This window comes from Xylocopa sonorina, chromosome 11 (genome assembly GCF_050948175.1).
Source record: "Xylocopa sonorina isolate GNS202 chromosome 11, iyXylSono1_principal, whole genome shotgun sequence".
Classification (NCBI taxonomy): domain Eukaryota; kingdom Metazoa; phylum Arthropoda; class Insecta; order Hymenoptera; family Apidae; genus Xylocopa; species Xylocopa sonorina.
The window spans coordinates 4,863,910-4,890,856 of record NC_135203.1 but is presented as its reverse complement, the minus strand read 5'-3'; the positions used below and the strand labels follow the sequence as shown (position 1 = coordinate 4,890,856).

At 31.2% G+C, this 26,947-nt stretch overlaps 9 protein-coding genes across 11 annotated transcripts; 5 read left to right on the top strand and 4 right to left on the bottom strand.

The window, feature by feature from the left end:
- Window positions 1-172: 172 nt before the first annotated feature.
- LOC143429150 (post-GPI attachment to proteins factor 6) lies at window positions 173-4,701 on the bottom strand. The gene is made up of 13 exons (XM_076904612.1): window positions 4,421-4,701; window positions 4,025-4,196; window positions 3,716-3,929; window positions 3,506-3,633; window positions 3,149-3,432; window positions 2,793-3,061; window positions 2,591-2,719; window positions 2,315-2,520; window positions 2,063-2,220; window positions 1,641-1,873; window positions 1,357-1,551; window positions 934-1,074; window positions 173-856 (listed from the first exon to the last, which is right to left on the bottom strand). The coding sequence occupies exons 1-13, from the start codon at window positions 4,518-4,520 to the stop codon at window positions 659-661; spliced, it is 2,427 nt and encodes an 808-aa protein (XP_076760727.1). The 5' UTR covers window positions 4,521-4,701; the 3' UTR covers window positions 173-658.
- A 398-nt stretch (window positions 4,702-5,099) lies between these two features.
- On the bottom strand, window positions 5,100-7,998 carry LOC143429274 (BBSome complex member BBS1-like). Its single transcript, XM_076904805.1, has 10 exons — window positions 7,990-7,998; window positions 7,782-7,865; window positions 7,557-7,706; window positions 7,362-7,486; window positions 7,125-7,302; window positions 6,804-7,013; window positions 6,431-6,726; window positions 6,108-6,357; window positions 5,861-6,040; window positions 5,100-5,799 (listed from the first exon to the last, which is right to left on the bottom strand). The coding sequence occupies exons 1-10, from the start codon at window positions 7,996-7,998 to the stop codon at window positions 5,176-5,178; spliced, it is 2,106 nt and encodes a 701-aa protein (XP_076760920.1). The 3' UTR covers window positions 5,100-5,175.
- A 35-nt stretch (window positions 7,999-8,033) lies between these two features.
- LOC143429273 (uncharacterized) lies at window positions 8,034-9,508 on the top strand. Its single transcript, XM_076904804.1, has 7 exons — window positions 8,034-8,142; window positions 8,215-8,314; window positions 8,405-8,519; window positions 8,583-8,720; window positions 8,786-8,953; window positions 9,078-9,236; window positions 9,332-9,508. Exons 1-7 carry the CDS (start codon window positions 8,034-8,036, stop codon window positions 9,506-9,508), a joined length of 966 nt encoding a protein of 321 aa, XP_076760919.1.
- Window positions 9,509-11,502: 1,994 nt separating this feature from the next.
- LOC143429369 (protein dispatched-like) lies at window positions 11,503-16,280 on the bottom strand. Of its 2 annotated transcripts, XM_076904952.1 has the most exons (11): window positions 15,571-16,280; window positions 15,353-15,490; window positions 14,551-15,237; window positions 14,070-14,457; window positions 13,778-13,979; window positions 13,318-13,705; window positions 12,649-13,227; window positions 12,267-12,567; window positions 11,955-12,140; window positions 11,840-11,891; window positions 11,503-11,758 (listed from the first exon to the last, which is right to left on the bottom strand). In XM_076904952.1, the coding sequence occupies exons 1-11, from the start codon at window positions 15,727-15,729 to the stop codon at window positions 11,503-11,505; spliced, it is 3,336 nt and encodes a 1,111-aa protein (XP_076761067.1). In that variant the 5' UTR covers window positions 15,730-16,280. The 2 variants fall into 2 exon arrangements, with proteins under 2 accessions (XP_076761067.1, XP_076761066.1); XM_076904951.1 differs by having other exon boundaries at window positions 11,840-12,140.
- A 411-nt stretch (window positions 16,281-16,691) lies between these two features.
- On the top strand, window positions 16,692-17,980 carry Sel (canopy family protein seele). Of its 2 annotated transcripts, none has more exons than XM_076904948.1 (5): window positions 16,692-16,876; window positions 16,960-17,050; window positions 17,128-17,243; window positions 17,338-17,544; window positions 17,654-17,980. In XM_076904948.1, the coding sequence occupies exons 1-5, from the start codon at window positions 16,847-16,849 to the stop codon at window positions 17,828-17,830; spliced, it is 621 nt and encodes a 206-aa protein (XP_076761063.1). In that variant the 5' UTR covers window positions 16,692-16,846; the 3' UTR covers window positions 17,831-17,980. The 2 variants fall into 2 exon arrangements, with proteins under 2 accessions (XP_076761063.1, XP_076761064.1); XM_076904949.1 differs by having other exon boundaries at window positions 16,830-16,876; window positions 17,135-17,243.
- Window positions 17,981-18,285: 305 nt separating this feature from the next.
- Window positions 18,286-20,913, top strand: Ref1 (RNA and export factor binding protein 1). Its single transcript, XM_076904945.1, has 5 exons — window positions 18,286-18,612; window positions 19,160-19,297; window positions 19,528-19,675; window positions 19,956-20,096; window positions 20,197-20,913. Exons 1-5 carry the CDS (start codon window positions 18,403-18,405, stop codon window positions 20,307-20,309), a joined length of 750 nt encoding a protein of 249 aa, XP_076761060.1. The 5' UTR covers window positions 18,286-18,402; the 3' UTR covers window positions 20,310-20,913.
- A 569-nt stretch (window positions 20,914-21,482) lies between these two features.
- Window positions 21,483-23,102, bottom strand: LOC143429366 (ubiquitin-conjugating enzyme E2 S). The gene is made up of 5 exons (XM_076904947.1): window positions 22,963-23,102; window positions 22,667-22,814; window positions 22,049-22,239; window positions 21,838-21,966; window positions 21,483-21,751 (listed from the first exon to the last, which is right to left on the bottom strand). Exons 1-5 carry the CDS (start codon window positions 22,978-22,980, stop codon window positions 21,599-21,601), a joined length of 639 nt encoding a protein of 212 aa, XP_076761062.1. The 5' UTR covers window positions 22,981-23,102; the 3' UTR covers window positions 21,483-21,598.
- A 136-nt stretch (window positions 23,103-23,238) lies between these two features.
- On the top strand, window positions 23,239-25,042 carry Arl6ip1 (ADP-ribosylation factor-like 6 interacting protein 1). Its single transcript, XM_076904950.1, has 5 exons — window positions 23,239-23,427; window positions 23,604-23,737; window positions 24,003-24,240; window positions 24,479-24,563; window positions 24,663-25,042. Exons 1-5 carry the CDS (start codon window positions 23,401-23,403, stop codon window positions 24,761-24,763), a joined length of 585 nt encoding a protein of 194 aa, XP_076761065.1. The 5' UTR covers window positions 23,239-23,400; the 3' UTR covers window positions 24,764-25,042.
- A 138-nt stretch (window positions 25,043-25,180) lies between these two features.
- Window positions 25,181-26,687, top strand: Pex11ab (peroxisomal biogenesis factor 11ab). The gene is made up of 3 exons (XM_076904946.1): window positions 25,181-25,724; window positions 25,989-26,104; window positions 26,187-26,687. Exons 1-3 carry the CDS (start codon window positions 25,669-25,671, stop codon window positions 26,681-26,683), a joined length of 669 nt encoding a protein of 222 aa, XP_076761061.1. The 5' UTR covers window positions 25,181-25,668; the 3' UTR covers window positions 26,684-26,687.
- Window positions 26,688-26,947: the final 260 nt, after the last annotated feature.

The following is a 26,947-nucleotide window of genomic DNA, read 5'->3' as shown; positions in this document are numbered from 1 at the left end:
GTGAATGTGTACTTGGTTTTGATGGATGTATAATCACTTATGTTTTACCTAAAAATTGTACTATGCTTATAAAGAATATTACGAAATATAGCCAGAATAGTTGTAGATCTCAATACTAAGATAAACTTAATAAGATATCATTTTTTTCTAATATTATTTGGCAATGTAAAAAAAATAGATTTTAACTTTCTGACACAACTTACGTAACATGATATAATATATACCTTTCAATAATAAAAATATATAAAAATAGACCTATTACACACAGTACTATCGATTACATTCTAAAAACAACATATATTTAAGTATAAAGTAGCACCGTTATTAAATTCACTCATCTTTTATGATTAAAACAACTGTATGTTACATTGAGCTGTGTTAAGTAGCAAAACTTCAACATAGATTACCCTATAATCACTTATGTATCCTTACTTAGGAACTATTATAAAATTTATACATAAATATTTCTTATACATATATACGATATATGTATATGCAAAACCATTCTTTTTCTTCAATTTTGATTATCGTAATACTACGATCTATTTTGTTCTTTTACTTAGAGAATTAGAACACTCTTTTGGCACAAGTAACTTAAATAATATATAATACGTATTTGGTTTCTTTGCCCTACTTATTTGTAACATAATAGCGCGTTTCAGTTTGTAGCAATTACCAGATTTTCCTGGCCACTGGATACTGTAAAAATTGGACTACCTGGTGGGTCTTTATAATCGAGTAATTCACTGTCATCGCTAAACGAGTTTCCGGAAGATCCAACTTGTTCCAATCGTGACGGTGGTAAAAGAAATATCAATGAAATGGCTATTATCATATGCCACGCGCTATGAACGTACTATAAAATAAATATAAATACCTTTTATGTATTTTTTCACTTTTCTAAACCTCTTGTACTTATATATATATATATACCTGATAATTAGCTTCCGTTTCAACTAAAGAGAAAAGCAGTAAACCAGTAGTTGCCAATGTTAAACCTGCTAATAACTTTGTAATTCCATTAGGCTTTTTCCATCTTTTTAATTGAAAACAACGATAAGCGTATGTTCCCATCTGAAAATATATAAAAGAAAGAAATAATACAATGGAAAAAAAAGAATTTCCTCAATATATGCAACATTTTTATAGATTATATATTTTAAGAGTCAAATGATAGTGATGTGCCCTATTGGTCACCCATTCATGTTTCAACTATAACTCAGCAATCAAAAACAATCATTTGCTATGATTGCAGCTTATTATTTCTGAATAAAAAAACTTAATTTATCAATTGAGTAATTAAAAAAACTTGCAAAATATTATAATTACAGCAAATATCTTTCCAATATTACTCACTGGAATCATAATGCCCATTCCCAAGGGTACTAATATACTGGTTAAACTCGTTTTATTAGATTCCACTCCGAAAGCTATAATGAGAACTCCAAACATGTGACACAACGATACAAAACGAATTGGTATTTCAGCCATTGCAACAAGTGTAACCCAAAACGCTAATATGCTCGAAAAAAAGTCGCTATACTGCAAAACCTGGAATAAATTTAATCATAATATTCCGTAATGAAATTTCAAACAAAAACTGCAGAACAACTGCTATAAGACAAAAGCGATTTACGTACTTCGTATTTAGCAACACAATAAGTCATAACGTGTTGATCACAAGCATGGTACAGAGACGAAAAAAGCATAGTTGCCAAATAGACTAATCCCTCGGTATATAATCCGCGCCTAACAGCTAAATATATAGCAGGTATGAAAAAACCATTACTTAAAGTGAGCATCAACGTTGTCATAAGAAGAGAAGATTCTAATTTGGCACTGGTAGCATCAGTACAGCCCCATCCTTTGTAACCTAGATGATAAAATATATTAGTACAGGTGAAAGAACTTGTATAAGCAATAGTCCAAGAGCTAACTGGAAAAAGTACAACATAAAAAAGAGGCTTTTCACTGTTCAAATTATAAATTATTATGATATTTTTATAATACTATTCTTTTTCCATTTAGGCATTCAATTAATTACTCAGAGGAATAATCAGACCTTCAAAGCATTTACAAGTTGTATAATAAAGAATATCGTGATGAACTTCTTGGCAAATTCCATGATGGCCACATGGATAATTTCCAGGAAACACGCATTGTCTAGTTCGTATGTCCAATGATACCAAAATTTCTTCCATTTCGCAGTTTACAGGCCTTCTATTTTTATCACAAGAACACAATGTTATTTGATTGTAACTTAATTTCAAACTTTAACATTTTCAATTTATATTTTGTAATAATATACGCTTACCCATTAAAATAGCATGTTGCATCTAAAGTAATGTACCAAGTATCTGGTTGAGGATACGGTATTAACAAAGTCCCGTCATGGTTGTCAAACGAAGATAAATTCATTGACATTTTCGAGTCTTCGCATACAATATTACCTTTAATTCTATTTGGAACTCGCCCACGTTGGACGCAAAGTTTGACTTCTACTAACTGCCTTGTTGCTATCTGAAAGACACGTAATGAATCGGATTGTATATAAAAATTATATGCATCAATTTTCGTTGTCATTAATTACTTTATACATCTCCAAGTGAGCGCTTATATCGAGTGTGCCACCGATATCTACTAATGGTAAAATATTAAATTGTGTTATCACTGGATGTATATCAGTCAACATTATCCAAGATGTTAACCATTCTCTTCCCTATAAAAGATTATAAAGTCTTAAATATGTACATTTAACGATTAATATCGTTTATATTTATCGTATATGATACCTGTAATAAATAAACCCCCGAAAAAGTTTGTGAGTGTTTAATTCTAGCAAGTTGATATCTTGGGACACAAGGATCATCAAAATTTTCGTCTGTTATACGAAAATCAGATTCGTTATAAAATGATTCATTACTTTTCTCTTCATCTTCAATGCGATGTGAACGATGTTTCGTTAAATCTTTCATATGCAATTGAGCCAGTGCTTTAGAAAATGAAGGTGCATCTAAATATTGCCTTACAAAGGACTTTTCTGTTATTCTGATTGGGCATTCTGAAAAAAAACGATAACGTATATATAGTATAGTTTATAAGTTCAATATTAATTGAAATGTAAATAATAATAGATGGTAAAACTTACCTGAAATGACTACTTTCACACTTACTTCAATGACACTGTCTGAAATAATCATCAGATAATAGTAGCTATCCTCGTAAGGAGAAGATTCTGTAAAAGTGTATGAATTTATCATAGTTAAATTTTTAAGTTCAGTTGGATCAGAATGATTGAAAATAGGTAACGAGCGTCCTTTTAAAGCTATGCTTTTAATACAAGATTCGTGTATACTGTGAGAATTATGTACAGTATAATTACAACCCCAAATATCAACACGGAAATTCCATGTGCCTGATGGGATGTATATCCTAATAGAAAATTCATTACATTAGTAAATTTGAATGGTTCAAGCAAACTCAATACAGTGATTACACTATTTACTTGTAATAGGAAGTACTTTCTTTCGTTCTCAATGTGTGTTGATAACCAATAGGTATGTTCTCAATACTATTAGTTTGTGTCCATATAGCTACAGAACCTATACTGTAATGGCATTTATGTCCAAGTCCCTGAAAAATGTGAACAGCGAACAAAATTTATATAAAGCAATCAATAAGATTAAGCACAAGATAAAAACTGGAAGTTTTTTACCTGTTGTTGAACTTTTTCATCCCAATAAGACAGATATGCTCCCACAAACCAGTCTCCAGCTTCTGGCCCATAAACTGGTACAATTGCAGTGGTTTTTGGTTCAAATGTTGTGACTGCAGAAAGTATAATAGTGTGATTACGTTTAGGATACATATCATCAGGAAATGTATCATTATTTACAGATATCACAGGGAAACTGCCCCATTGCAGGTATCTGATAATAGTAAAAGCAGGTGTTATGTTAAATAATATTTCATATATACATATACATGTACAGAATGCAAAAGTATAAAAGAAACAAATATTTACATATGCACTTTCCTTTCCGGACAATCTTGCCTATCCATAAATGCTGCAAATTGCCAGTTAGCTCGCAGTACTTCTTTCGGAACTGTGTAATGAAACATCGCTATATCTGAATAACTTTTAAATGAATGTAACAATCCTTCTTGACTTGCTTCTGGCATTGTGCATTCCTTAGCTGCAAGTACAAAACATTTTCATTCTAAATGAGACGTAAATTTATTTGCACAAGGATCAAAACTATAACATTTCAAACATTTTAATAGATATTATCCAAAAATGAAAAAATGGTATATAACTCTAAAATACAACTATGCTGAGATACCAAAATAATAACTATAGTTGAGTTAAATGTTTCATGAACAAAGGCATGTTTATTTGAATAATTCGCTCGTAAATTACCTGAAAAAAGTAATAGAATTACAAATATATGAAATTGGAGGATCATGAGATATCGCCTTGGAAAACAACATATCGAAAGCATGGTAATTGTTTTCGACATCACTGAAAAATGAAAATCTCCCTCGTTCGGATGCCCCCATTCACTTCTTATTAATTATCGATCATCTTCGTGTTTCTGTGTTGACTGTACATTTTGCACAGACAATAAATAACTGCGACAAGCCCGCAATGTTTGCGTGTTTAGTCTAACAGCTTATCCTAGTTTCCTTCGATCAGCTGTAGCGAACGATATACCTATAAATACCAATAGGATAGAGTAGGTACAACGGATGACGATTTTACCAGCAATCTTATGGGAATGCCGCGTTATTTTAAACATGTAGAACAGTATTGTAACATTGCGAAACAAAGCAAGATACGAAAAATTCGGCAGCTAAACTAGTCAATTCCGCAAGAGTTAAGCCCTAAACATACATTCTGATACTAAACTCGACAAATTTACGAAAGTGGAAAGAATCTTATGCTGACATTATGTCTTCACTCATACGCGAATTCGTATAGCTGTAAAAAGGAAATAGAAGAAATATTCTAGTGTAATATATTTTTAATACAATTACAGAAACCTTCCTTAGTAATATCCAATCGATATTTACATAACAACGTGTTGCAATATCATATATACACTATTTATATATGAACAGTTTGAAAAAGTCATATAAAAAATACTCCACTACAGATTTCTATATTCTAATAAATTAAACTTCGATATCTTCTTCGGCAGCAGGCAGTATCACTGTCGTCACAGTGATTGGTCTCGCCTTCGATTTTCTGCACAGCAATACTTCTACTTTTCCCGATATTCTACCTTTCAAAATTGCATGTACCACCAAAGGAATCGGGATACCGCTGGGTAACAAAGGCACATCCATCACTCGTGGTTTCACATCCGTGTTTTCGCTCCTACAAACGATATACATATCCGTATCGGACAGGTCGTCCGATATGTTCGTCAATAAAACACGAATTTGATAATTTGGTCCCAACCCTAAAACGGTGGCCTCCATGGTAAGCGGATGTGGACCCGCTTCTTGGCTGTTGTTTAAAGTTTCAACAACCTTCTTGGCTACCGCTAATTGCAACCGAAGGAGACCTTGTTGGAAAGTAGTATGAATCTTTTTCGCTTCTGATCTCTCTCGTATCGTTTGCTCGACAAATAGTCGCGTTTTCTTTGGTATCAAAAACTTAGAGCCGTCATTTAACGTAAAACTTGACGTCGCGTTGTGGCTAAAATCGGCCGTACGTTTCAGAATTTTTACGCAAAGCCCACCGCCTACGGTGACCATCGCCATCGTTCGTTCCTCTTGGCCCATTCTACCATACTGTACCCAAAAGAAGAATACTATCACGTTATACTTATTAATGATTAGTTTCAAAAATTACCTTCATCGCAGACACTGGTTCCATCATTTTCAACGTGTCCACGTGATGCTTTCCATCGTATACGCGAATACCGTATCCAGCAGTGCTCACAGCGAGCAAAGAAAATCCGATTTGTGGTACTGGAAGGCTTACAGAGTCCAAAATAGCGCCAGGAACATGAACGTCCCAAAGTTTGATGCCCTGTACGATTAATCTGTACGGCTATTTTGTAATGATACATAATATAAAATAAAAATACCATCCGTACCTTCTTGGAGAAGCCGACTAAAGTGCCATCCATGATAGTTACAGCGATACCGTCATTATTGAGGGCTGAAATAGCTACAGCTGGAGATGATAATTTTTCCCAATGTTTCACAACTTTCCCCCTTCTTAACGCACTTATTTTACCGTCTCTTCCAATAATTATTATCCTTCCATCGCCTGTCCATAAACCTGTACACGCAAACGCAACTGGTGGCCATTCCAATAGATGCTTATCCATAACGGAGAATACTCTGCAATAGAGAAAGAAAGTATCAGAAGAAGTTCGATATTGTACACGTGAGAAATCTAGTTGAGAAGATTTACCGAGGATCTAGAATAAGTACTTCGCCAAATTCTGTGCCCAGCACAAGACAACCGCTCGCTGGGTCATTCCACGAGTCTTTTCGAATCACGGAGATCGCTGTTAACGCATTGCTCTTAACAAGAGGTACTCTTCTATATTGTTCAGCGAAGCTGGGCCTCAAATTTGGATCCATAGATAAGAATTTTAACGTACGCGGTGAGATGAACCCTGCGCCGAGTTCCTTTAATAAGAGATCCAGTTCGTCAGCTAACGTGAGTACGTTTAATTCTTCGTCCAGTCCAGCCTTGTGCCAAATCTGTGGACACATTGATGGTTTCAAATTTGTAAATCAAAGAAGCATGCATCGCTAAGGAAGCTGAACTTCCTCTATACCTCTCGTTCCTTTGGATGCACGTCAATGTGCGGCAAGCAATACTTAAAATAGGGTCTCATATTTTTGAAAATGTAAACGCTGGAACCGACACCAACAGCCAGCACAGACGATCGAGGTTCTCCGTTCTCTGTGTAAAAGCCAACCATCCCACAGGGTAGATCCACCATGTTATGCTCCGTTACCTGGTCTCCCCCTCTGTAAACTCGAATCTAATTGTAATTAAATTTCATTGTTAAAAAAAGCAGAAGCGAAACACCTGCGTTGAGGAAAGAAAAAAGAAAGAATTGCAAGATTTTTGGATGAAATGTAATAGAAATTACTTTAGCAGAGTTGACACCATTGAGTGTCCCCAAATCGGTGCAGATAAGTCTAACATCACCATCCCCGGTTACATCAAGCATATCAAGTGCATTTGGTAATGTGTATAATCGTGCTGCTGGTTCCCAAAGTGCTTCCAACCATCGGCTGGTACCGAGACCGCTGATATTATGTTCGGCTCTAAAAATTAATCCGGAATGGTAAAAAGGAATTATATAAAGTATTGAGAAAGAAGAAACGGATATTCCTTACCGTAAACTGTGCATGTTATAAACTTTTCTTCAACGTTTAAGTTCTTTAAGTCAGTCAAAAAGATGTTCCAATGTGCTATAATAGCATAATATGATGGTTTGTCATATTGTTGCTAATAAATTGGACATTATGAAGACACTCTTCTTTTGGATAAAATTAAATGGGCACTGTATCAATAGCACTTTCCAATTTGAAGAAAGATCGATCATGTTGAGGGATCTGTTTGAAAGATTTCCTAAACGATAGAAGGGTATCAATACACTGTACTTTGTTGTGAACGTTTGTATCCATAGAAATGTTAACGCGCGTAAAATATCAATGATCGCGCGCAACTTGTTTAATATGTATTAAGAACAAGATTAAGTTATGATAGAAATCGAAAAATACCGCAAACTTTCGGTTTATACAATTATTGAGCACTGGTTTAAACCACTGTTGTTATCACGTGTTTCTTTTTTTTTTAATTCCAATCCAAGTTTCCATAACTTGGCCTGTTTATATACAAACACTCGAGCTTCAGTTGCAGAGCATTTATAATATCCGTATTGTAATACAGTGCACGTATAATTAGTTTCAACCAGAATTTTAAAAAACAAATAACTATAAGTTCTTGACAAAATTCATTTTGCAACGAATTGCATATCCCTACGGTTGAGAAAATGGATCAGGAGTTAATTGCGAAGTATGAAAATGAGAAATGGGACATAATCAACTCTCCACAATTCGTGGATTTCTCCAATTATCGAAATACAAGCGGTTCATTCGTTAGTAAGTAGAACAATGATAATTACTAAAGTTTCCCATTTTTTTGACACTAACTTTTTTGGCATTGTTTCTCAGATAAGTTGACTGTAATAGTAAGTACACCAATTCCTAATGATGCAAACGGGAAACATCCAAATACGATTACAGAGAATCATGAAGATGAAACATTAATTGCGTAAGGATTACATTCGTGGACTTTTTTAAATCAGAATGAAGCTGTTTTCTATTAATCGGATAATAAATGAAGGTACTTATATTTTTACAGATCTTTAAGAAATATTTCATTATCTGGCATAGAATGTGAATCTGAAACGAGTCAGACCTATATCGATCAACAGGAAAATGATGAAAACAAATATATTATTCATAAAGCCAAACCGGTAGGTAATATTAATTTTAAATTATAATTAATCTTACTGTTGATCGATTCATAAACGAATCAGATAAAGTTTCAGACGCCGAATGTTACGACTAAACCCGATAACAAAGATAAAAAGTCGCAAAATCCTGCGGTCTATCCTTTCACTTTTGATCTACGACAAAATCACAACACTAAAAGTAAACAGGCACAAGTTAAGAAGGTATACAAATTCATTTTTCATCGTACAAATGATTAAAAATATGTATAATTTTCTGGTATTACTAGATCTTGGAAGATGAAGAGAAAGTAACAGTATTTCGTGCTAAACCTCTTCCAAAATTTATAGAGACTCGACGCAAAACAAGTGTAAACGATAATCATAAAAGAAAAATTACTAACAATAATAATAAAACAAATAATAACAAGAATGAAGTGATTAAAAAACATAGTGAGGTAATTTGGTAATAAATTAATAAAATCTTTACCCGAAAAGTATAATTGCGCGCAGTTTGCCTTGATTAGATCTATACATTATATTAATCAACAATAAATGCAGATCTCTATTTTTAAAAACTAGCTTTGGAAAAAACCACCGCTTATACCGATTCTTCCACACAAGAAAACGGAAAGGGCAAAAACACCACCCTTGAGATCAGCGGCTCGAGCATTGGAGAGAAAGCGTTTTGATCAATACCTTCAAGAGAAAGAGCGACTAAATCAACAGCTAAAAGAAATGGTACACGACTAAATCATTTTATATAATTTGATTTTTACGATACGCTATTTCTCGAGATTTAAATATATTATGTATAAACAAAATGAAAATAACAGGAGATTGCTGCTAAGAAAAAACAAGAGCAGAAGGAAATTTTGGAATTAAGGCAACGAATTACCTTTAAAGCTAAGCCAATTCGAAAGTATAAACCAGATTTACCACGAGTGGAAAAACGACCATTAACTGATCCCATAAGTCCAATAACACTGAAACGGCGTCGTCGAATACAATAATGTTTTATATGTATATTTATGTACATTTATTTTTGCAGTAAAGTTTTTCTTTCATGAATTGTTTCGAAGCAGAGGAGAAAAGAGAAAACGGGGCCACATATTTAAAAAAAATAGCTTTTAGAATAATATAACGTAAACACCAAATAATTATTAGCCATAATATTGGTAAAAAGTCTCCACCGAGAGTATTTTTAGACGTGACTTGCAGTGAAAGTGAGATGTATTTCTTTATAGTGTATGTTTACATGCTTATCACAGCTTACACTGGATTAAACATTAACAAAGATGCATATCAACATGAAATATTTAACATATGCAATAAGCTCTAACTATAATACGTTTATTATAATATACACATAGCATATACATATATGCAAGGTGGCACAAATAAAATGTTACGAGTTGTTTTCTCAGAATTTATTGAGGACAACAACTTCGTTTCCCTGAAAAAACAGCTACACATTTTTCTAAGACACATTACTTGAATCACCCTGTATATATAGATATATTAAAGATTGCCAGGGCATCCTAAATTATTTCAATATTTCTAATGTGTATGATACTTATAAGTATTTCAATAACCAGACATATATACAGTAGTTACAAAAATGGATTCTCTTTAACAGCATAAATTTTTATCTTCTTGAAAGCATGATGTTATACTACATAAATTGTCAATTTGTACCTTTCTCTTTTTTAAATAACGAAATGTATACAAAAAATAAAGTTATACCTTGAAGACGTAACATTTAGAAACAAATAATATCCCAAAAAATGCAATAAGCATTCGTTTATATAGAATGAAAGTTCGATTACTGAGTATCTGTCTAAATAAATTATTGGAAAAGATATTGTTTCGAACTTTTCTTATACTTATCACAGAAAATAATTATCGACGAAAATGATAAAAAGCTGTCAGTCTTCTTTTAGTATCTTACACAGTTTATACATACAGGTAATGTTGAAAGAAAATCATGTGCAATACCACATTCCGTTACTTTTCCTTAAATTTAATTGCAACGTGCACACACATACACACAAACACACATATCTTTTTGAAACGTTAGTCAGTGGAATACTTGAGTATCTTCTTATGTTTGAATATATGCATGATAAGACCATTCATTCCATTAAATTTATTATAATATTTCATTTAATTGAAAATTAAACAGTCTCTGTATGTGATTTTTGAGTTTTAAATCAGTTTGAAGTTTGTAAATTATATTCAACAGAATGTTTACATATTTTATCTTCATTCGTTGCAAGAGTAAAGCCAGTAAAGGTAAAATACTTTATAGTAATATAATAAACTACATATAATTAACTAAAAATACGGAAATATAATAAAGTATTAACTAAATTATATGTAAAATTGATGATCTATTTATTCAAAGTACGTTTTATAATGTATAAGTTCAATACTATCAAAAAATAAATAATTAGGTTTATTAATATTCGCGTCAAGAAAAAAGTATATAGGTTAAATTAAATACATTATGTATATAATATAAAAATTGAATACAAAAAAAAAGTTAAAATGCATTCATAGATATGTAAATACAAGTCTAATAGTATAATACTTATTAGTATCATCGATCACATTAAAGCTACATACATATATGTAAACATAGAATAGTTCAAAATTTGTTTAAAAACCAAAAATCAAAATACGTCATAAAATATAAAACAGTCTGCGATATATTTGGCACTTGAAGCCTTACTCATATCACAATGGATATAGTGTGCATATACCTGCGTAACTGATATAGGAAGCCCAATGAATGTTAATAATAGATAAATATATAAACAATTATCTTAAAACTATTTTGAACACAGCCAATGACACATTAGTGACACACGATCATAGCTTTATATAGGATATAAGTTACACATGAACAAGTAAATTCACCCATTCAAAATCTGGAAGAGTATACATCATATCATAATTTTTTTCATTTTTTTTCTCTTTTCTTTTTTTTTCCCTAAAATATTCATCACATCACTTGACCTCCATCATGTTGAAGTAACGCTGACGTTGGAGATGGAGGTAGTGATGGTGATGGCGGTGGTCTTGTAAAAGTTTCTATTTCATTACAATGGAATTGACATACGGTACTGGATGTACTTAAAGTAGATTCTGACCACATCCCTTTTCCCTTAACCTTTCTTCTAGTCCTACTGCTATCTGTACTTGCATCAGGCACGTTTCCAGACTTGTTTTTGCGGACATAATTCCATACTGAATTTAATCTGTGATATAGTTTTGATATTAATATTTAAAAACTTACATATTATTTTGTGAAATTGTAATTACATATTTATAAGATTTACCTGGGATATTGAAACTGAGCAAAATGGGATGATGGACCAATAATTGCTAGTACTGAACACAGGAAGAATGTAGCATATATCCAACTTATGACCATTACAAGTAACAAAAATATACCAATTTGAATATATGCCAATACAGATGAAGGTAACATAAGAGCACCAGCGGCACCACTTGTGAGAGAGGCCATTAAAGTTGGACCACCCATTTGAGTAAGAGCTGTCTTTACTCTGTCCTCTCTTTCTTCAGAGGTACATGCTTTATAACTTACTACATAGTGTAAACTGAAATCTACAGTTAATCCTAAAAACAATACATTAATCACAGTATGTATTATACCACTGATGAAAACTTAACAGTGCAGGATACTTGTTATTAAAATCAGAATATAAGAAATTATTATCAATTAATATTAATTTTCTTAAATACCTATTGCTGTAGACACTGCAACACTTTCTAAAACATTCAATTTCCAACCAAGAAGAATCAAACCGGCAATTGTTACTGTAATTGCTGCACCAATTGTTATAATTGCATATAGACTAATAAGAGGATTGAATGTTACGAATGCCAACACTATGAGAGCTAATATCAATGAAACTCCCATTGCCCAAACAGTACCTTCATATAATGTTCGCTGTAATTCATAAAATTCTAATCTACTAACAAACCAACCACCACGCATTCCTAGTGGAGCACTTTTTAATTGATTTTGCATCCACGTCTCTACCTGTAATAATATAATACTTTAGGGTTTTATTAATTACATAATTGTACAGATATTTAAAATATAATATTATATTTTATGTACCTCGTGAAAAAATTGATCCATATTTGAGAAAGAAAGACTGTAGTTATATATGCTTTCATATTCGACAACTAGAGCTTTAATTTTAAGTGTTGGCATTGTTAAGGAATTTGTTTCATTTAATATTTGTATTTGTGTAAGGTTAGGTTCATTGAAGAATTTTAAACCGGCAGAAACACCATTACGAACCCACAGATAGGAAGGTGTGCGGTATAATTCTGCATTTGCCTCAGCTGCACATCGTTGTAAAGTGCTAGCGTTATACGGAAATTTAGATTCATTACAACACGGCATATAGTTAATGCGTGAGTCGATAGCATCGTCACAGCGTCTTTGCATCCAATTATTTAATGATTCAATAAAACAATTAGGAAGTAAAGGTCCCAAAGTACTACGATAGAAAGGTTGAGCTCGCAAATCACGACAAAATTTTTCCAGCCACACTTGTGACTGTGGATGAGATACATCAAAAGATTCATCCCATTCTGGTGTACCTATTAAACTTGGATCTAAATAATTGCCATTATCGATTGGTTTAATGCCCCATACAAATCTCAGTGGCAGTACATCTCCATTGTCAATCTACAATAATATTTGATTATGTTTATAATAATTTTTATATAAGATATGTTATACATATAAAAGAATATTTATCAAAATATTTGTACCCACCGTTTCATGTTTTTCAAACCAGAATTTACGAGAATATATTAAATCATATTGTTCAAATGGATGAGAACTATCAAATAATTGAAAATCAGCAGAATCAGGCAATTGTAAGCCTGGATACTTGAAAACAATAATGCAACATACTATTGCTATTATACCCAGGCCCAACAACCAACACCATCGAAAATTGATAACTATCCTTGTAAGAAAAGCGTTGAAACCCGTTGCCACTTTATCTCCCAATTGTTGTAAAGGTCGAATAATTTTTCGTGTTATAAAACTCACGGGAGACAAAACACCCAATCTGAATCGTTCCGATACCACAACGCATGCTGGTAACCAAGTAATCATTAGCAGAAAATTTGCAAGAACAGTCATCCCGGAAAATAAACTAAAAATTTACACTATTAGTAAAATTCACATTTGCACATTTTTTATGATTAGAGTAACTTAAACAGCATACCTGAAGCAGTTTATAGCAGTAACATTACTAACAACTGATGCAAAAAACGCTACAGCGGTAGTTAAGGATGTGACAAACATAGACGGAATAGCATGCTTCATTGTTTGTTGCACCAGTTTAACTAATCCATTATCTGGTATCTTTTGTTCTTTTCCTCTTTCCCAAATTTTACAATATATAAATGCATCATCCGCACCTATTCCTTTAAATAAAAATGTAAATCTAAATTATGTTGTACTACAAAAAATAATAGTTTTATTTATCACGTATTTTACGTTCTTTAATCTCTTACCTACAGCAACGACAATTGCCAACAGATTCATAAACGGGAAAAACTTGATATGTAAAACTAAAGTATATAATGCATATGAAATGCCAAGACTAAAAATAACTGCAGTAATAGTCGTAACAGTTAATAATAAGGAACCAGTATATGCCCATATACAAAATGTTACAAAGGTGAAACCAATGAGCAATAAAATTGAATCTGAAACTAATAATCGATCAAACAATATACTTTTTAAACCTAGCTGCATTCCTTTTACACTAAATCTTCCATAGGATAAACCATCATTGTTTAATCCCCTATAAAAGTCTAAAGTGGCTGAACTTGCAGCAATTGGTAAAAATAACATGGCATATTGTAATGTTGAATTTAACTTATTTTGGGGATCTTGTTTCTGTAACAAAATATGTATTAATAAAATTTGTATTACACAAATAATATATGTATATGAATAATAAAGAATATATTCTGCAATTAATTTACTTACATAATCCGAAATAAAATCAATATCTAACAAGTAATGCAATAAATGATAAGCTGCATTATGCATATAACATTCAACTGGAACATGTCTTTGACAATTTAAATCTTCTGCACAATTTGATGTCAGGTGACGATTTTTGTAATAATAAATGCATCTTTTCAAAAGGGTTTCTACGCGGCTAAGATCATTTTCCGTCACGCCCAAACATGAACTTCGGTTGGATAAAAGCGCAACGTAATTTGCCGGTGACCAACTTCTACAACACTTCTGTCCTAGATTGTTATGTTCTAACTGCGTCTGACATAAAGAAGGAAAGTGAGGATTTGATCTAAGCTCTGCATCTATATAACATTGTGCTAATACACCTTCCATTGACCATAAGTTAGTATCTTTAGAACTTCGACCAATAACCACACGTGCATAAGCAGAAGATGGCAAATTACAAAAAAAATTCTCACTGTCAATATGGTCTTGGTTTTTATAATCTTTAACTATGTCCAATTTATTTTTATTTTTTAACTCAATCAATTCTTTCCATTTGTCTTTAACTTCAACTGTATCCATTTCATCCTCTTTACCATTTACTTGTGTTTGATATTTCTTTCTTCCCTTTTTCTTACTTTTAGGTTTCTTTCTGACAATACCCTGGCCAACCCAACTATGATTTGGCATAATAGGACTCTGTAAATTCTGAAACATTTTTTAATGTTAATTTATAGATACACTGACTTATATTTTAATTACAATATTTTTCTAAACAACTCATAATAACATGCATAATTAAAATAATTAAACATAAATATACCTGTAGATTTAGTTGTTGCGCATAATAATAATATTCTAAAGGATTATCAATCAACTGTCCTTTCGGCTTACTTGCTTCCAATAAATTTTGCCAAGCGATAAGCCTTTGTGCTAATATTGTGCCTCTTGCTTCAAAGCCCTTAATAAAATGAATCAAATATAAATTAATAATAAAAAATGTGCATGTATACTTTTTATCTTTAATTCACTTATACTTACTAATTGAGGATCAGAGAAGTCTGGAAACTTTTTAATGGCTAAGGGAACAATCAAACATGTTGAAGAAAAAATAAGTATCGCCATTAAAATGGTATAAGGATGGTGAGCTATCACTCGAGAAAACCACCACACTTCCATCTTGACAATTTTATTTTCCATTATCTTAAGTCATTATTTATTGTAAATAATTGCAACAGCAAATATAATACACTGTAGCAATATTGTCCCGATCTTTGTCTACACGTTGTCATAACATTGTATTTTCAAATGATTTTCAAATTCCAAAAATTTTACAATAACAAGATGTAATCCTGTGGCATAATATCAGCGAAAATTGGGTTTCAATACGTGTAGTTTAAATGCAAATGACTGAATAGTACGCGTAACATAAACAATTTTTATTTACAGTTTCACACATGTTTTATGTCTTTTTTTCATCATAATCTTTATTGGTGTCATTTTTTCGCATAACTCTTTCGCATATCGTTTCAAGACTTATACCAACAAATGCAAATGTAGGGGTAGTTAAATTCAACCACTGGTCGTGTACGAACTGCCACTAATGTATTATAAATAAATATAATTTTATGCAAAACGTTTATAGCATAATTCTTTAATTTAGAAAACAACATGGACTTCCCATTTAAAGGGGTGGCACGTGTTTACATCGCAGTAACAAATGGGATGATCCACGGACCTTCGAATCTGTGATGAATGTACATACATATAAATACATATACCTGTAGGTATAACGTCATAGATACCTACATTGCTTATATACAATATCACTCTCTGGAGTATGGAGTATTAAGTTTCCCTCTCAATAAAAAATATTATTCTTTATTAAAAATTAATAAAATATTAATATACTTTGTACTTTCTATATTCCATATAACATTCAAATTAATCTTACCTATATTTATACAATAAAATATAGGTGTGATTAAATTAAAATGTAAGGATACATTATACAAACATTTATAAATTTCTATTTCGTATTTAATAAATGACATTTTTTAAATTATTTATGTACAATATTTTTGTAGGTAGATATGATATTTATAATGCATACCCCTATAAGAATTTTAGCAATTTAGTAATAGTAGTTTTGTGCTATTATATTGGCATTATATAAAATTACACGTGATAAAGTCTGATTCGTGTTTCACAAAGTATTTGACACTCTGATTGTACGTGTGTAAGTATTATACACGTGTTCACTTTCAAGAAAAATTAGACATTTGACTGAAGTTCTGTTACTTTATGAATTGAATAGATGTCATTTAATTTCTTAATAAAGTACAATGTAAGTATAAATTCAATTTTCATAATCTCTCTTATTTACAGGTGATTTTTCATATAATCTATTAATATAAATGTTTATTACAGATGAAAAACCTAATATTGATACTTTCCATTTTATTTATAAACGCTTTTGTCAAAGGCACTGAAATTGATAATAAGCTTTTAAAATGTTTAGGTAAATGAAAAGATTTTATATTACCCTTTTCTGAATGCAATGAATGATTATTATAAATTAATATTAATAATACATAGTTTGTAGATCAACGGTGAAAGAAATTGAAGCAGAGTTAGCAAAAATTGATCCTTCAAGAGAAATTGAAATAGGTAATTATAGATTAGATGCACAAGGAAATATTATTCATAAAAAGGTAACTATAAATTTTTATATCTAATTTATATTATAATGTACGTAGTATAGAAAATATATTGTTCATTTTATAAACATACTGGTATTGTCTAAAGGTTCCACTTGCCCAATCTGAAGTACATATATCTGAAATGCTAGATAATGTTTGCGAAAAAATGTCAGACTACGTAAGGGCAACATATAAATCAAATGGTCAGTTGACAATTTTAAATCTCATAGATCCATCTGGTGGTATGAACCCTGAAATAAGCAAAGTTGATGTTATACAGGATGGAGATTTGAATAAAAGTTTGAAATATTATGTAAGTATATCTATGCTTTCATTTTGTTTAAACATCCTTATACATAATAATGTTATAAAGTGGTATATTTTGTTATGAACTAACTTCTACTACTTGTGTTATTTTGTAGTGTGAGCAAATAGTGGAAGAGTTTGAAGATTCTATGATTTCATTACTAATTCGCAAAGAGAACAACATTAAAGAGCAATTATGTACAAATACTGCAAATCTGTGTAATTCTGCAGATTTTAATCAAGATGATGAGGAAGATGTTGAAAGTGATAATAATGAACATTATGAATTATAATAGTTACTCATAGAAGAGAAAAGAGTAATACATTGGTACTTACATATATTTTTGATATTCAAGGGATGTGACAGATTAAATATGCTACTTAAATATTATATGTTTAGGACTGGAATAAAGTACAAAAATATAACATCTAATTCATTTAAAATAAATATATCTCTTCAGAGAAACTTAAGTATAAATTTAGTTTTACTACTGTACATGAATATGTATGTTAGTACTTTAAAACAATAAAAAAAAACATGTCCATGCAGATAATGGTATTATAAATGAAATCTAACACAAAGTACAAATAGGTCAATAAAAGAACCGTTATAAATTATGCGATAAATTACATAAAAGGAACAGTTAATTTGGTTCGGTGGCCTATTAATAGAGAGCGCTTTAATCGGTGAGTAACATTCGTACAGTTGGCGCTTATAAGATGTCGCTCTATCGTCTATGGTCTTTATACCTAGGTTCCTGTGCGCGCTTGTTTCGTCTTCGTTCGCCGCCATCATTACGAAGACGAAAGAGGTTGGTTTTACTCATTTTCGCGTGATAGTGTCATTACACCAAAGCCAGTACAAATGAAGATGGTTGATAAAATAGATATGAGTCTCGATGATATTATCAAGCAAAATAAAGGGACTAGACCACGCGGCGGCGGTGGCAGACGTGGAAGAGGTGCCGGTAATTCACCTCGTAGAGGAGCACGCAGAACGCAAAGAGTTGGTGGTGGCGTCATGCGGGGACGCAATCGTGGTGGCATTACAAGAAATTCTCTTCCATACATAAGAGTAAGAAATCAGATTTATTCTTCGATAGAATTTCGTCTATTTACATTACGCCAGTTTTGTCACGTGTACCATATATTAGAACCTATCGTATTACTTCCGCCATAAGCGTTTGTGTATGAAATATTTCAACCTAGAGATAGATTAACGGTTGTATTTCAAGGCAAAATCGTCTTGTATGATGAAGTTGTAGTACATATAATTATTATACTGCTCTATCGGAAAGTATGGTAATACATTTCAGAGATTGTTCAGTTAAAAATTGCTCGAAAATTATCGAAGTCCGCGCTTTTACGATAGGGCCACCAGTCCGTTGATTTTCAAGACAATTGTATGTACCATTTTTTTATACGTTTACGTATTCAAATGCCAGTACAGGGATATAATATACCCTTCAACTATGCAACAAAAGAGAACGTGCAATTTTTAATAAACATACACTAATAAAATGTTTCTACATTTTACTTAATGTTTAATGAAAATATATTTTTTTTAATATTTAGAAATATTGAGAACTTTATGTGACAACAGATGTTACTTTTATTAACAGGGTGATGTAAACAGTGCATGGAAGCATGACATGTTTGATGGAGTAAAAAAGGTTGGCAGAAGTTCAATAGGTAGCACGGGAACAACTAAGCTCCTTGTATCAAATCTTGACTTTGGAGTATCAGATTCGGATATTCAGGTATTATTATATAGAATTTTAATATTTGATTCATACATGTCCTTTTAAAGTAATATAAACAGGAATTTAAATATTTATGATTCGAGCAATTAATTTTATATACTTTTAAAAAATTATTAGTACATTGTTTAAAAAGAAACAAAATTGAAACTAGATTTAATACTAACTTTTAACAATTATTAAACACAATATAAACGTTTACAGTAATGTATGTGTTTGTATGTTTGTAGGAATTATTTAGTGAATTTGGTCCCTTAAAATCAGCAGCAGTACATTATGACAGGTCAGGACGATCATTAGGCTCTGCAGATGTTATATTTGAGAGAAGAGCAGATGCTATTAAAGCAATGAAACAATATAACGGCGTACCACTAGATGGTGTGTAGTTGAATTTATTTCAAGCCTATAAGTTTTGCTTTGAATGTCACTTTTTAATTATGAAATTCCGCCTATATTTAGGGTTTCAGTAACACTAATTAATCTGGTCTCCAGTTTATACCTAGCAACATACAATTTGAGCATTTTCTCTTTTATCCTTCTATAAATACTCCAACATGGGATGACATTAAAGAAAAACAAATTTCAAAGAAGTTATTGTGAATTATGATTTGCACAACTATTCACATCTATTATTGCAATATGTGGTATACATCGGCAGGTCGTGAAATGAACATACAAGTTGCTACCTCTGAAATACCAGTCACGTCTATCCGTGGAGGCCCGAGACTTAGCGGCAGTAATTTTACACAGAGACCTCAGTCCCGCTTTAGAGGTAATCGTGGAGCAGGATCTGTCAGAGGTGCGTATTGCTAAATTGTATGAGGAAAAAGTAGGGAATTATTAAATAGAGAAAATATATTAATATCTTTCTGTTTGTTTTTCTTATTGTATTTTTAAAGGTCGTGGAACTGGTCGACGTGGTGGCAGAGGAGGCAGTCGACAAGCAACAAAAACTCCCACCGCCGAAGAATTAGACGCTGAACTCGAAGCTTATGTGAAAGAAGTAAAGTAACAACGTCACAAACCTACACACTTTTAAGATTTTGTTCTGATCTGACTTAACACGATACAATGTGTTTCTCTAATTTTTCATGAGAATATATAAAAATAAGTATAACTGTATCATTAGTAAGATGTTATAAGAAATTTCTTTTAAGTGGGTATTTTTTTATTTTTGACGTTTTCTCTGCAAATTGACATACAAATTTTACAGACACCTATGAAAAGATGATTTGTAGGAGTTCATAGATTTTTTTATGGTATCGTAACAAGAAAAAGAAAAGAAATAAAAAGTTATGTAAAGACTGTATGGATTTGTATGTACTATCGTGCGTGTGTGGTTATCAGATGAAAAATACAGTAAAATTCATCTTTAAAAGTTGTTGTTTATCAAAGTACAGAAGTGCTTCTAGCCCTCAATCTAATTAGTTTTTACGAGTAATTAAGTATAGAAATATTTAAGAATCCATCTTTGAACATAGTTTATACACTGGAACACCTTAACTATATCATGTCTATTACCATGTTTAGTAGTATCATATCTTTGTAAATTACGTTTTATAAATTGTTTTTTATCATGATGCATAATAAAAAATACCACTATATGTAGCTAATAACTTATAGTGGAATAAGGCTGTGACATACTGTTATCTAGTCGTCTACTAATGAAATATTTTACTGTGCAGTAATGGGCTTGTAAGAGAATGTACACGCTTTATTCATGCAGCGTATGAATGGCAATGCAGTGGTACAAGACTGAAGCAAAGAAACTGACGAATCATTACCTAATAAAAAACGATCTTCTTGAGAATAAAATAATTTTTATTTCCTACCTAATCAAAGATTCTTATTCAAGTCTTAACTTTTTCAAAGGTAATTTAATTTTTAGTACATAATTTTTATTTGAGAAATTACATAAACATCAAAACATTAGTAACTATAACGATATTAAAACGCACATTTTATTTGAAGAACATTATTTTATTTAAATAATCACACGAGGTATCATTTTGTACATATGTAAAAATATTTACTAATAGATACCATAGAGTGGTCTATATTATTTTCCACTCCTGATTGTAAAGTAGATCACTACAAAGTTGTACTTGTTTGTATCTTAGGAAGTCATTTTTAATGCTTCTAGAATTATTAATTTTCTAAATACTTAATAATAAGATCAGTCGAGTTTAGATAATAAATTTTTACTATGCAATAATTGTGTACAATATGAGGCAACGTTTACCACACACACCAGTGTTTTAAATTATAAAAGATAGATTAAATTATGTTGATCTTTTTTTTTTATAATCTTTTCAGTGTCCTCTTCTTGTCTTTTAATATTTTTTTCTTTTCCGCTGATAGTTTTTTATCTCCTGCATGTTTTTTTGGGAGAGGTCCTCCGACTTCAGAGGAAGTACAACTTTCCAGACCTGCTTTGCTGCCTTTTCCACCTCCCTAGGTCACATATTTATCTCACATTGTTTATCACTAGGTATGTTTCAATCATTTTAATACAAATTCTAATAATGTTGGTTTTTTACCTGTGCATGTATTTCTGTCATCATTTTTGCTCTTTCTGAATAATCATCGTACCTTTCTAGAAGTAATTTACCAGCTTCTTCATTTAAAGCAGATTCTGCATTTGGCACTATTAAAAGACATTTTACAGTCTGCAAATATAAAATAGTTAGATGTAAAAATTGTATTAAGAAATCAAATACAGTTATATTTATGTATTTAAAAATAACTCACTAATAATATGTGTTTAATTCCGAGATCTGATTTCCAATCCTTCTTTAAAGTATTGACACAAATTTCACCATTTTTCGCAACGTTTGGATGAAAAATTTTTGTAAGGAAAAATGCCTTCGGTGGTCCTTGTGGAAAGTCTTTGCCAAGAGCTAATTTTACTCTGAAGAAACCGCCAGCATATGGCGTTCCCGCTGGTATTAGAAAAATTTATATTTTTAACTTATAAATATTATTATGCACGTAAATCTTTACAGTCTTGAATGAAATGAATGTCATACGTGTATACAAATTTGTGATGTAAGTAATGTTAAATAGAAACTTCCAATAACAATAAATTTCAAATGAATAAATAAGTTTCAATAATTATATTATAGAGAAAATTTCATCATTATCAATGCTGTTTACAAATAACTTTAAAACCGATTTTGCATATGATCCTTTTTTAGAATTGATAAAAACGAATCTATAGCTATATGTGTACATATATAGCTTGTATATACATAGAAATCTGACATGTGAATAGGTTATAGTCCGATAATTAAACACATTTTTAAATATAGCAGATAATATTTGACAGAGATTTAACGAGAATATTAATTACGTGAATGTTAATCTTACAGGGTCCTTCTATGATAGCTTGGATGTCAGTTACATCTTCCTCATTCAAAATAACACGAATACCCTCGGGTGGTTGTGCTGTTAATTCGCTCATTTCTTTGGCAACACGCCTAATAATTTGTGGTGAGAGGTTTTCGACATTTGATATCTAAACGAATAAATTATAATAAAAAATGCATTAATCAGTAGACGAGATAGATCGAGAGGAATCAGTCTTCTTAACCAGAACATAAACAAGAAGTGCCATTGTTGAAAATCGTGTTACAGAAATTAATGTGCGTCATTGAATTACTTACAGAACTCACAGCAGCCATATTTAGCAAATTTTGAATGGAATTACAATTAAACGCGTTTAGGACGCGATTGTTTGAAGTATACTGTTAGAAAATCTTTAACGTCACAACATCAGCACAGCATCGCCTGCAATAACCAACATTTTGAACTGATAGCCAATCGCGTGCGAGTTACAATAATCTCGAAGGTAGAAGTCGATTCTTCGTCGTTTCGTGTGTTTTCAAGCAAAAAGTATCCGGCGTCTCTGACTTTTACCTAAGGTACATCGTGTGATAATCAAATTATAGAATAAAGAAATGTTCGACTAAAACGAGACACGACTGGATAATGCGAATAAATTGTAATAGCATCCTGTTATAACTTCGACGTAGATTCAAGCCTTTGACGGAATATTTCGAATATTTTCAAAGCGAATTTGAATATTATATTTAGTAGCCAGGATGGCTGATAGTGGAGCAATAGAAAGGGTAAGACTTTTCGCATGTTTCTTAACCGTTCAATAATCCAGACATGTCCAATGTGTTTTATTTAATATTTAATTAAGCTGCATTGTATGTACTAAATCATGTAGCACTAGTGTGGTAGAAAAATCAATGACACTGACACTCATATTTCATCTCAAATAATAGTAATATTATTACAGGAAAAGCATATGAAACAATTAAAGCGTAGAATGGAATGTTGGCGTGAACTAATACTTCCATTGAATTCTATTCTATTATGGGAACGGTCCTGGTACCCTGGTCTTATACTTGGAATTACAACTACAATATTTTTGTAAGTGAAACATTGAAGTATTATGTAAAAATATGTATTCCTTTCCTATTAAGTATTTGTTCTGTAAAGTTAGTGTTAATATTTTATAGGCAATGCACATGTCTATATTTATTGTTTAAATTTTTCTCAAATTTTTTATATTTTCATTTTAGGAATAACTTTAAAAATTTAGTGATATATATGCTGGCTATTAATTCATTGCATATCATATAAAGGTTGAATTTATAAATATTACACAATGTCTATAAAATTTGTTTGTTTATAGCTTGATATGGATGTTGGAACCTGCTATACTTACAATAATATCTATATCTCTTCTTATATTAGCTTTGATTGATTATATTGTACCACCTATAATATCTTTGCTAAGTCCTGTCAACAAATGGACAGGTCAAAAAGAGAAGAAGTTAAACGAGATTTGTCAAAATTTGTCCCTAATAATTTTACAGTGTCAAAGTCTGTGGAAATTAATGTTACAAACACGAACTGATCGTCCAAATGTTGTAAGTTGATAAATTTATGAATTTAGTATTAGAGAAAAAGAATGAGAGGGAGACAGAGAGAGAGAGAGAGAGAGAGAGAGAGAGAGAGAGAGAGAGAGAGAGAGAGAGAGAGAGAGAGAGAGAGAGAGAGAGAGAGAGAGAGAGAGAGAGAGAGAGAGAGAGAGAGAGAGAGAGAGAGAGAGAGACAGAGACAGAGAGAATAAATATTAAATTAATTGATATTTTTCATATGTTACAGTATTATGCAGGAATAATAACATGTCTTCTTGTTTGTATATGGATTGGAAGTACAGTTAATAACTTGCTTCTGCTTTATATGGCAGGTAATTATTTTTTAATTTATATTTTTACTTGACAATTTCTCTATTCTATAACATCTATTTATGTATTAACATAAATTCTATCCCATTGGGATGTTACAGTGAACGCTCTGTTACTTATGCCAGGGCTCAGACATAAAAGACGCGCGATGACGGTTATATCGTATGTGCGCGATACTGTATTTCACGATAAACAATTATAATTGTCGTTTTGTATGTATGTGTTTTCGCCTTATTCTCTGTGAGATTTTTGTATCTGCGATAAATTAATAAGTAATTTATTAATTCATAATTAGGGATAAACTAGCTTTGCAGCTTTTTAAAAGTACAACTAACATAATAGAAATTATGCTTTCATTTTGTTTTGTCGTTTTATGTGATATTTATGGAATCTCAATTCTTTTTCCATGCACTTTTATACTATAAGTATATTTACACATTGTTCTTCATTCATTGCTAACAATAAATCTATTTCATCATTCTTTAAAGTTTCTTTAAATTAAGAAAAATGGTAGTTGCTTAAGTAATAGAACTGATATTTAATTTGTTGTTATTTGAAGGAAGTTCAACTCAATATTAAATAGTATACTTGCATTGTATATAATATATATTGCATCGTGTATTATTTGATATTCAGTAAGTACATTTATTACACTGAACTGAATTTTCAATTTTTTACATGTTTCAAAATGGCGGGTTTACACACACACACATACATATGTACACGCACATTGAAAGCGTCCAATATGGCGCCGATAGCACAAACGAAAACATTTTATTTACTTATCTCGTATGTATGTATCTACTGTGACCAAACTACTTTTAGCTGAAATAATAATCATGACTGTAATAACAATAGGAATGTTATTATCTACCTTACAATTAAGATTACAAATGGTGTGATAACGATGAGTCAGCAATACATATTTTATCCACCAATTCGTACCATTTGAGGTTTCGCGTGATGATATTGACTGTTCACATTAACTGTTTGCTCGTATGAAAACTGACATATGTACGACACAACACGTAAATTAATTTAAAAACTGAGTTTCTCATAATTCTGTTCTTAAAATATTTAATATTTTTACGTTAAATTGAAGAAAACATGGATATAGTAATAAAGCTAAATGAACAAACGGTGGGCAGAGATAAAATTATAAGGTATGCATATATTCGTTTTTCAGACGCATATTAGTGCTTTATTATGTTTTTGATTTTCATTAATACACATGAAACAAAATCCTCATTTTTTATGTAATCAACAGTTTCCTATTTAATTTTATATTATATTGGTATATCCAAAACTATTCCTGTTTTTATTATAACAAAAGTTTAGAATAGTATATTTTCTATAGTTTTTGATTGTTAACAGTATATAACGAAAGAGGTAATTGTAATATTATATCAATTGTTAATGCTTTACAGATTGTTACAATATGGAAGTCGAGCTTATTGGTATTATGGTCAGAATATTAGCAGTATGCAACATTCTGCCGAAGTCTTAAGAAGTATAGAATACAGATTCAGCTCATTTAGAAAAAGTATTTTATCTTAATTGATGCTTAATTATGGTTCTAATGTGATTATTATTGCTGTTAACATTATATTTTGGTTTCCTTCTAGTATTACGCCTCGGGAGATGTTTGGATTGTTTATACTCTGCTCTTAAAATGTCAAAATATCCAGATGTATCTATAAGAATTACTTTGACTATGTCAAAAATTGCTAATGCTTTATTTTTACTAGCGGATCATATAATTTGGGTAGGTCGTGTAGGATTGTGTAAAGTTAATATTGAAAAGTGGGGTAAAGTGGCACATAAATATTGGTTAATGAGTATTATAATGAATCTTACAAGGGATGTTTATGAAATTGCCAAAATCCTTGAAAGTAAAAGCAAAAAATCTAATATATGGGAACATTTTCAAGTTTTATTGGGTTTGGATCATAAAGATATTTTAATGGATACAATAAAAAATGGTTGTGATTTGTTTATCCCGCTGACAGCATTAGGTTTTACTAAATTTAATCCTGGCACGATTGGTCTGTTTGGTATGATTTCTTCAATTGTAGGTCTTTATACGTTAATTCAGCCACAATATAAGTTGTTGCCAGCTTAAGTTTAACAGGATGTATAATTTTTTATATGTATATGATACATATACTTACACAAGGTTTTCTTTAAATTATGTTACAATATATTACATTTTAGTTAAAGTAGTATTTTTATACAGGTTTCATGGTGTTTTATGCATTTTTAATAGGCACATGCTGTTATGTATTGTAAAAATTACAAAATAGTAATACTGTGATATTTAAATAACTACACTGTTAACAATTTTTTAAATATATTTCTTATATAAATGTCTATAAGAATTTTTTAA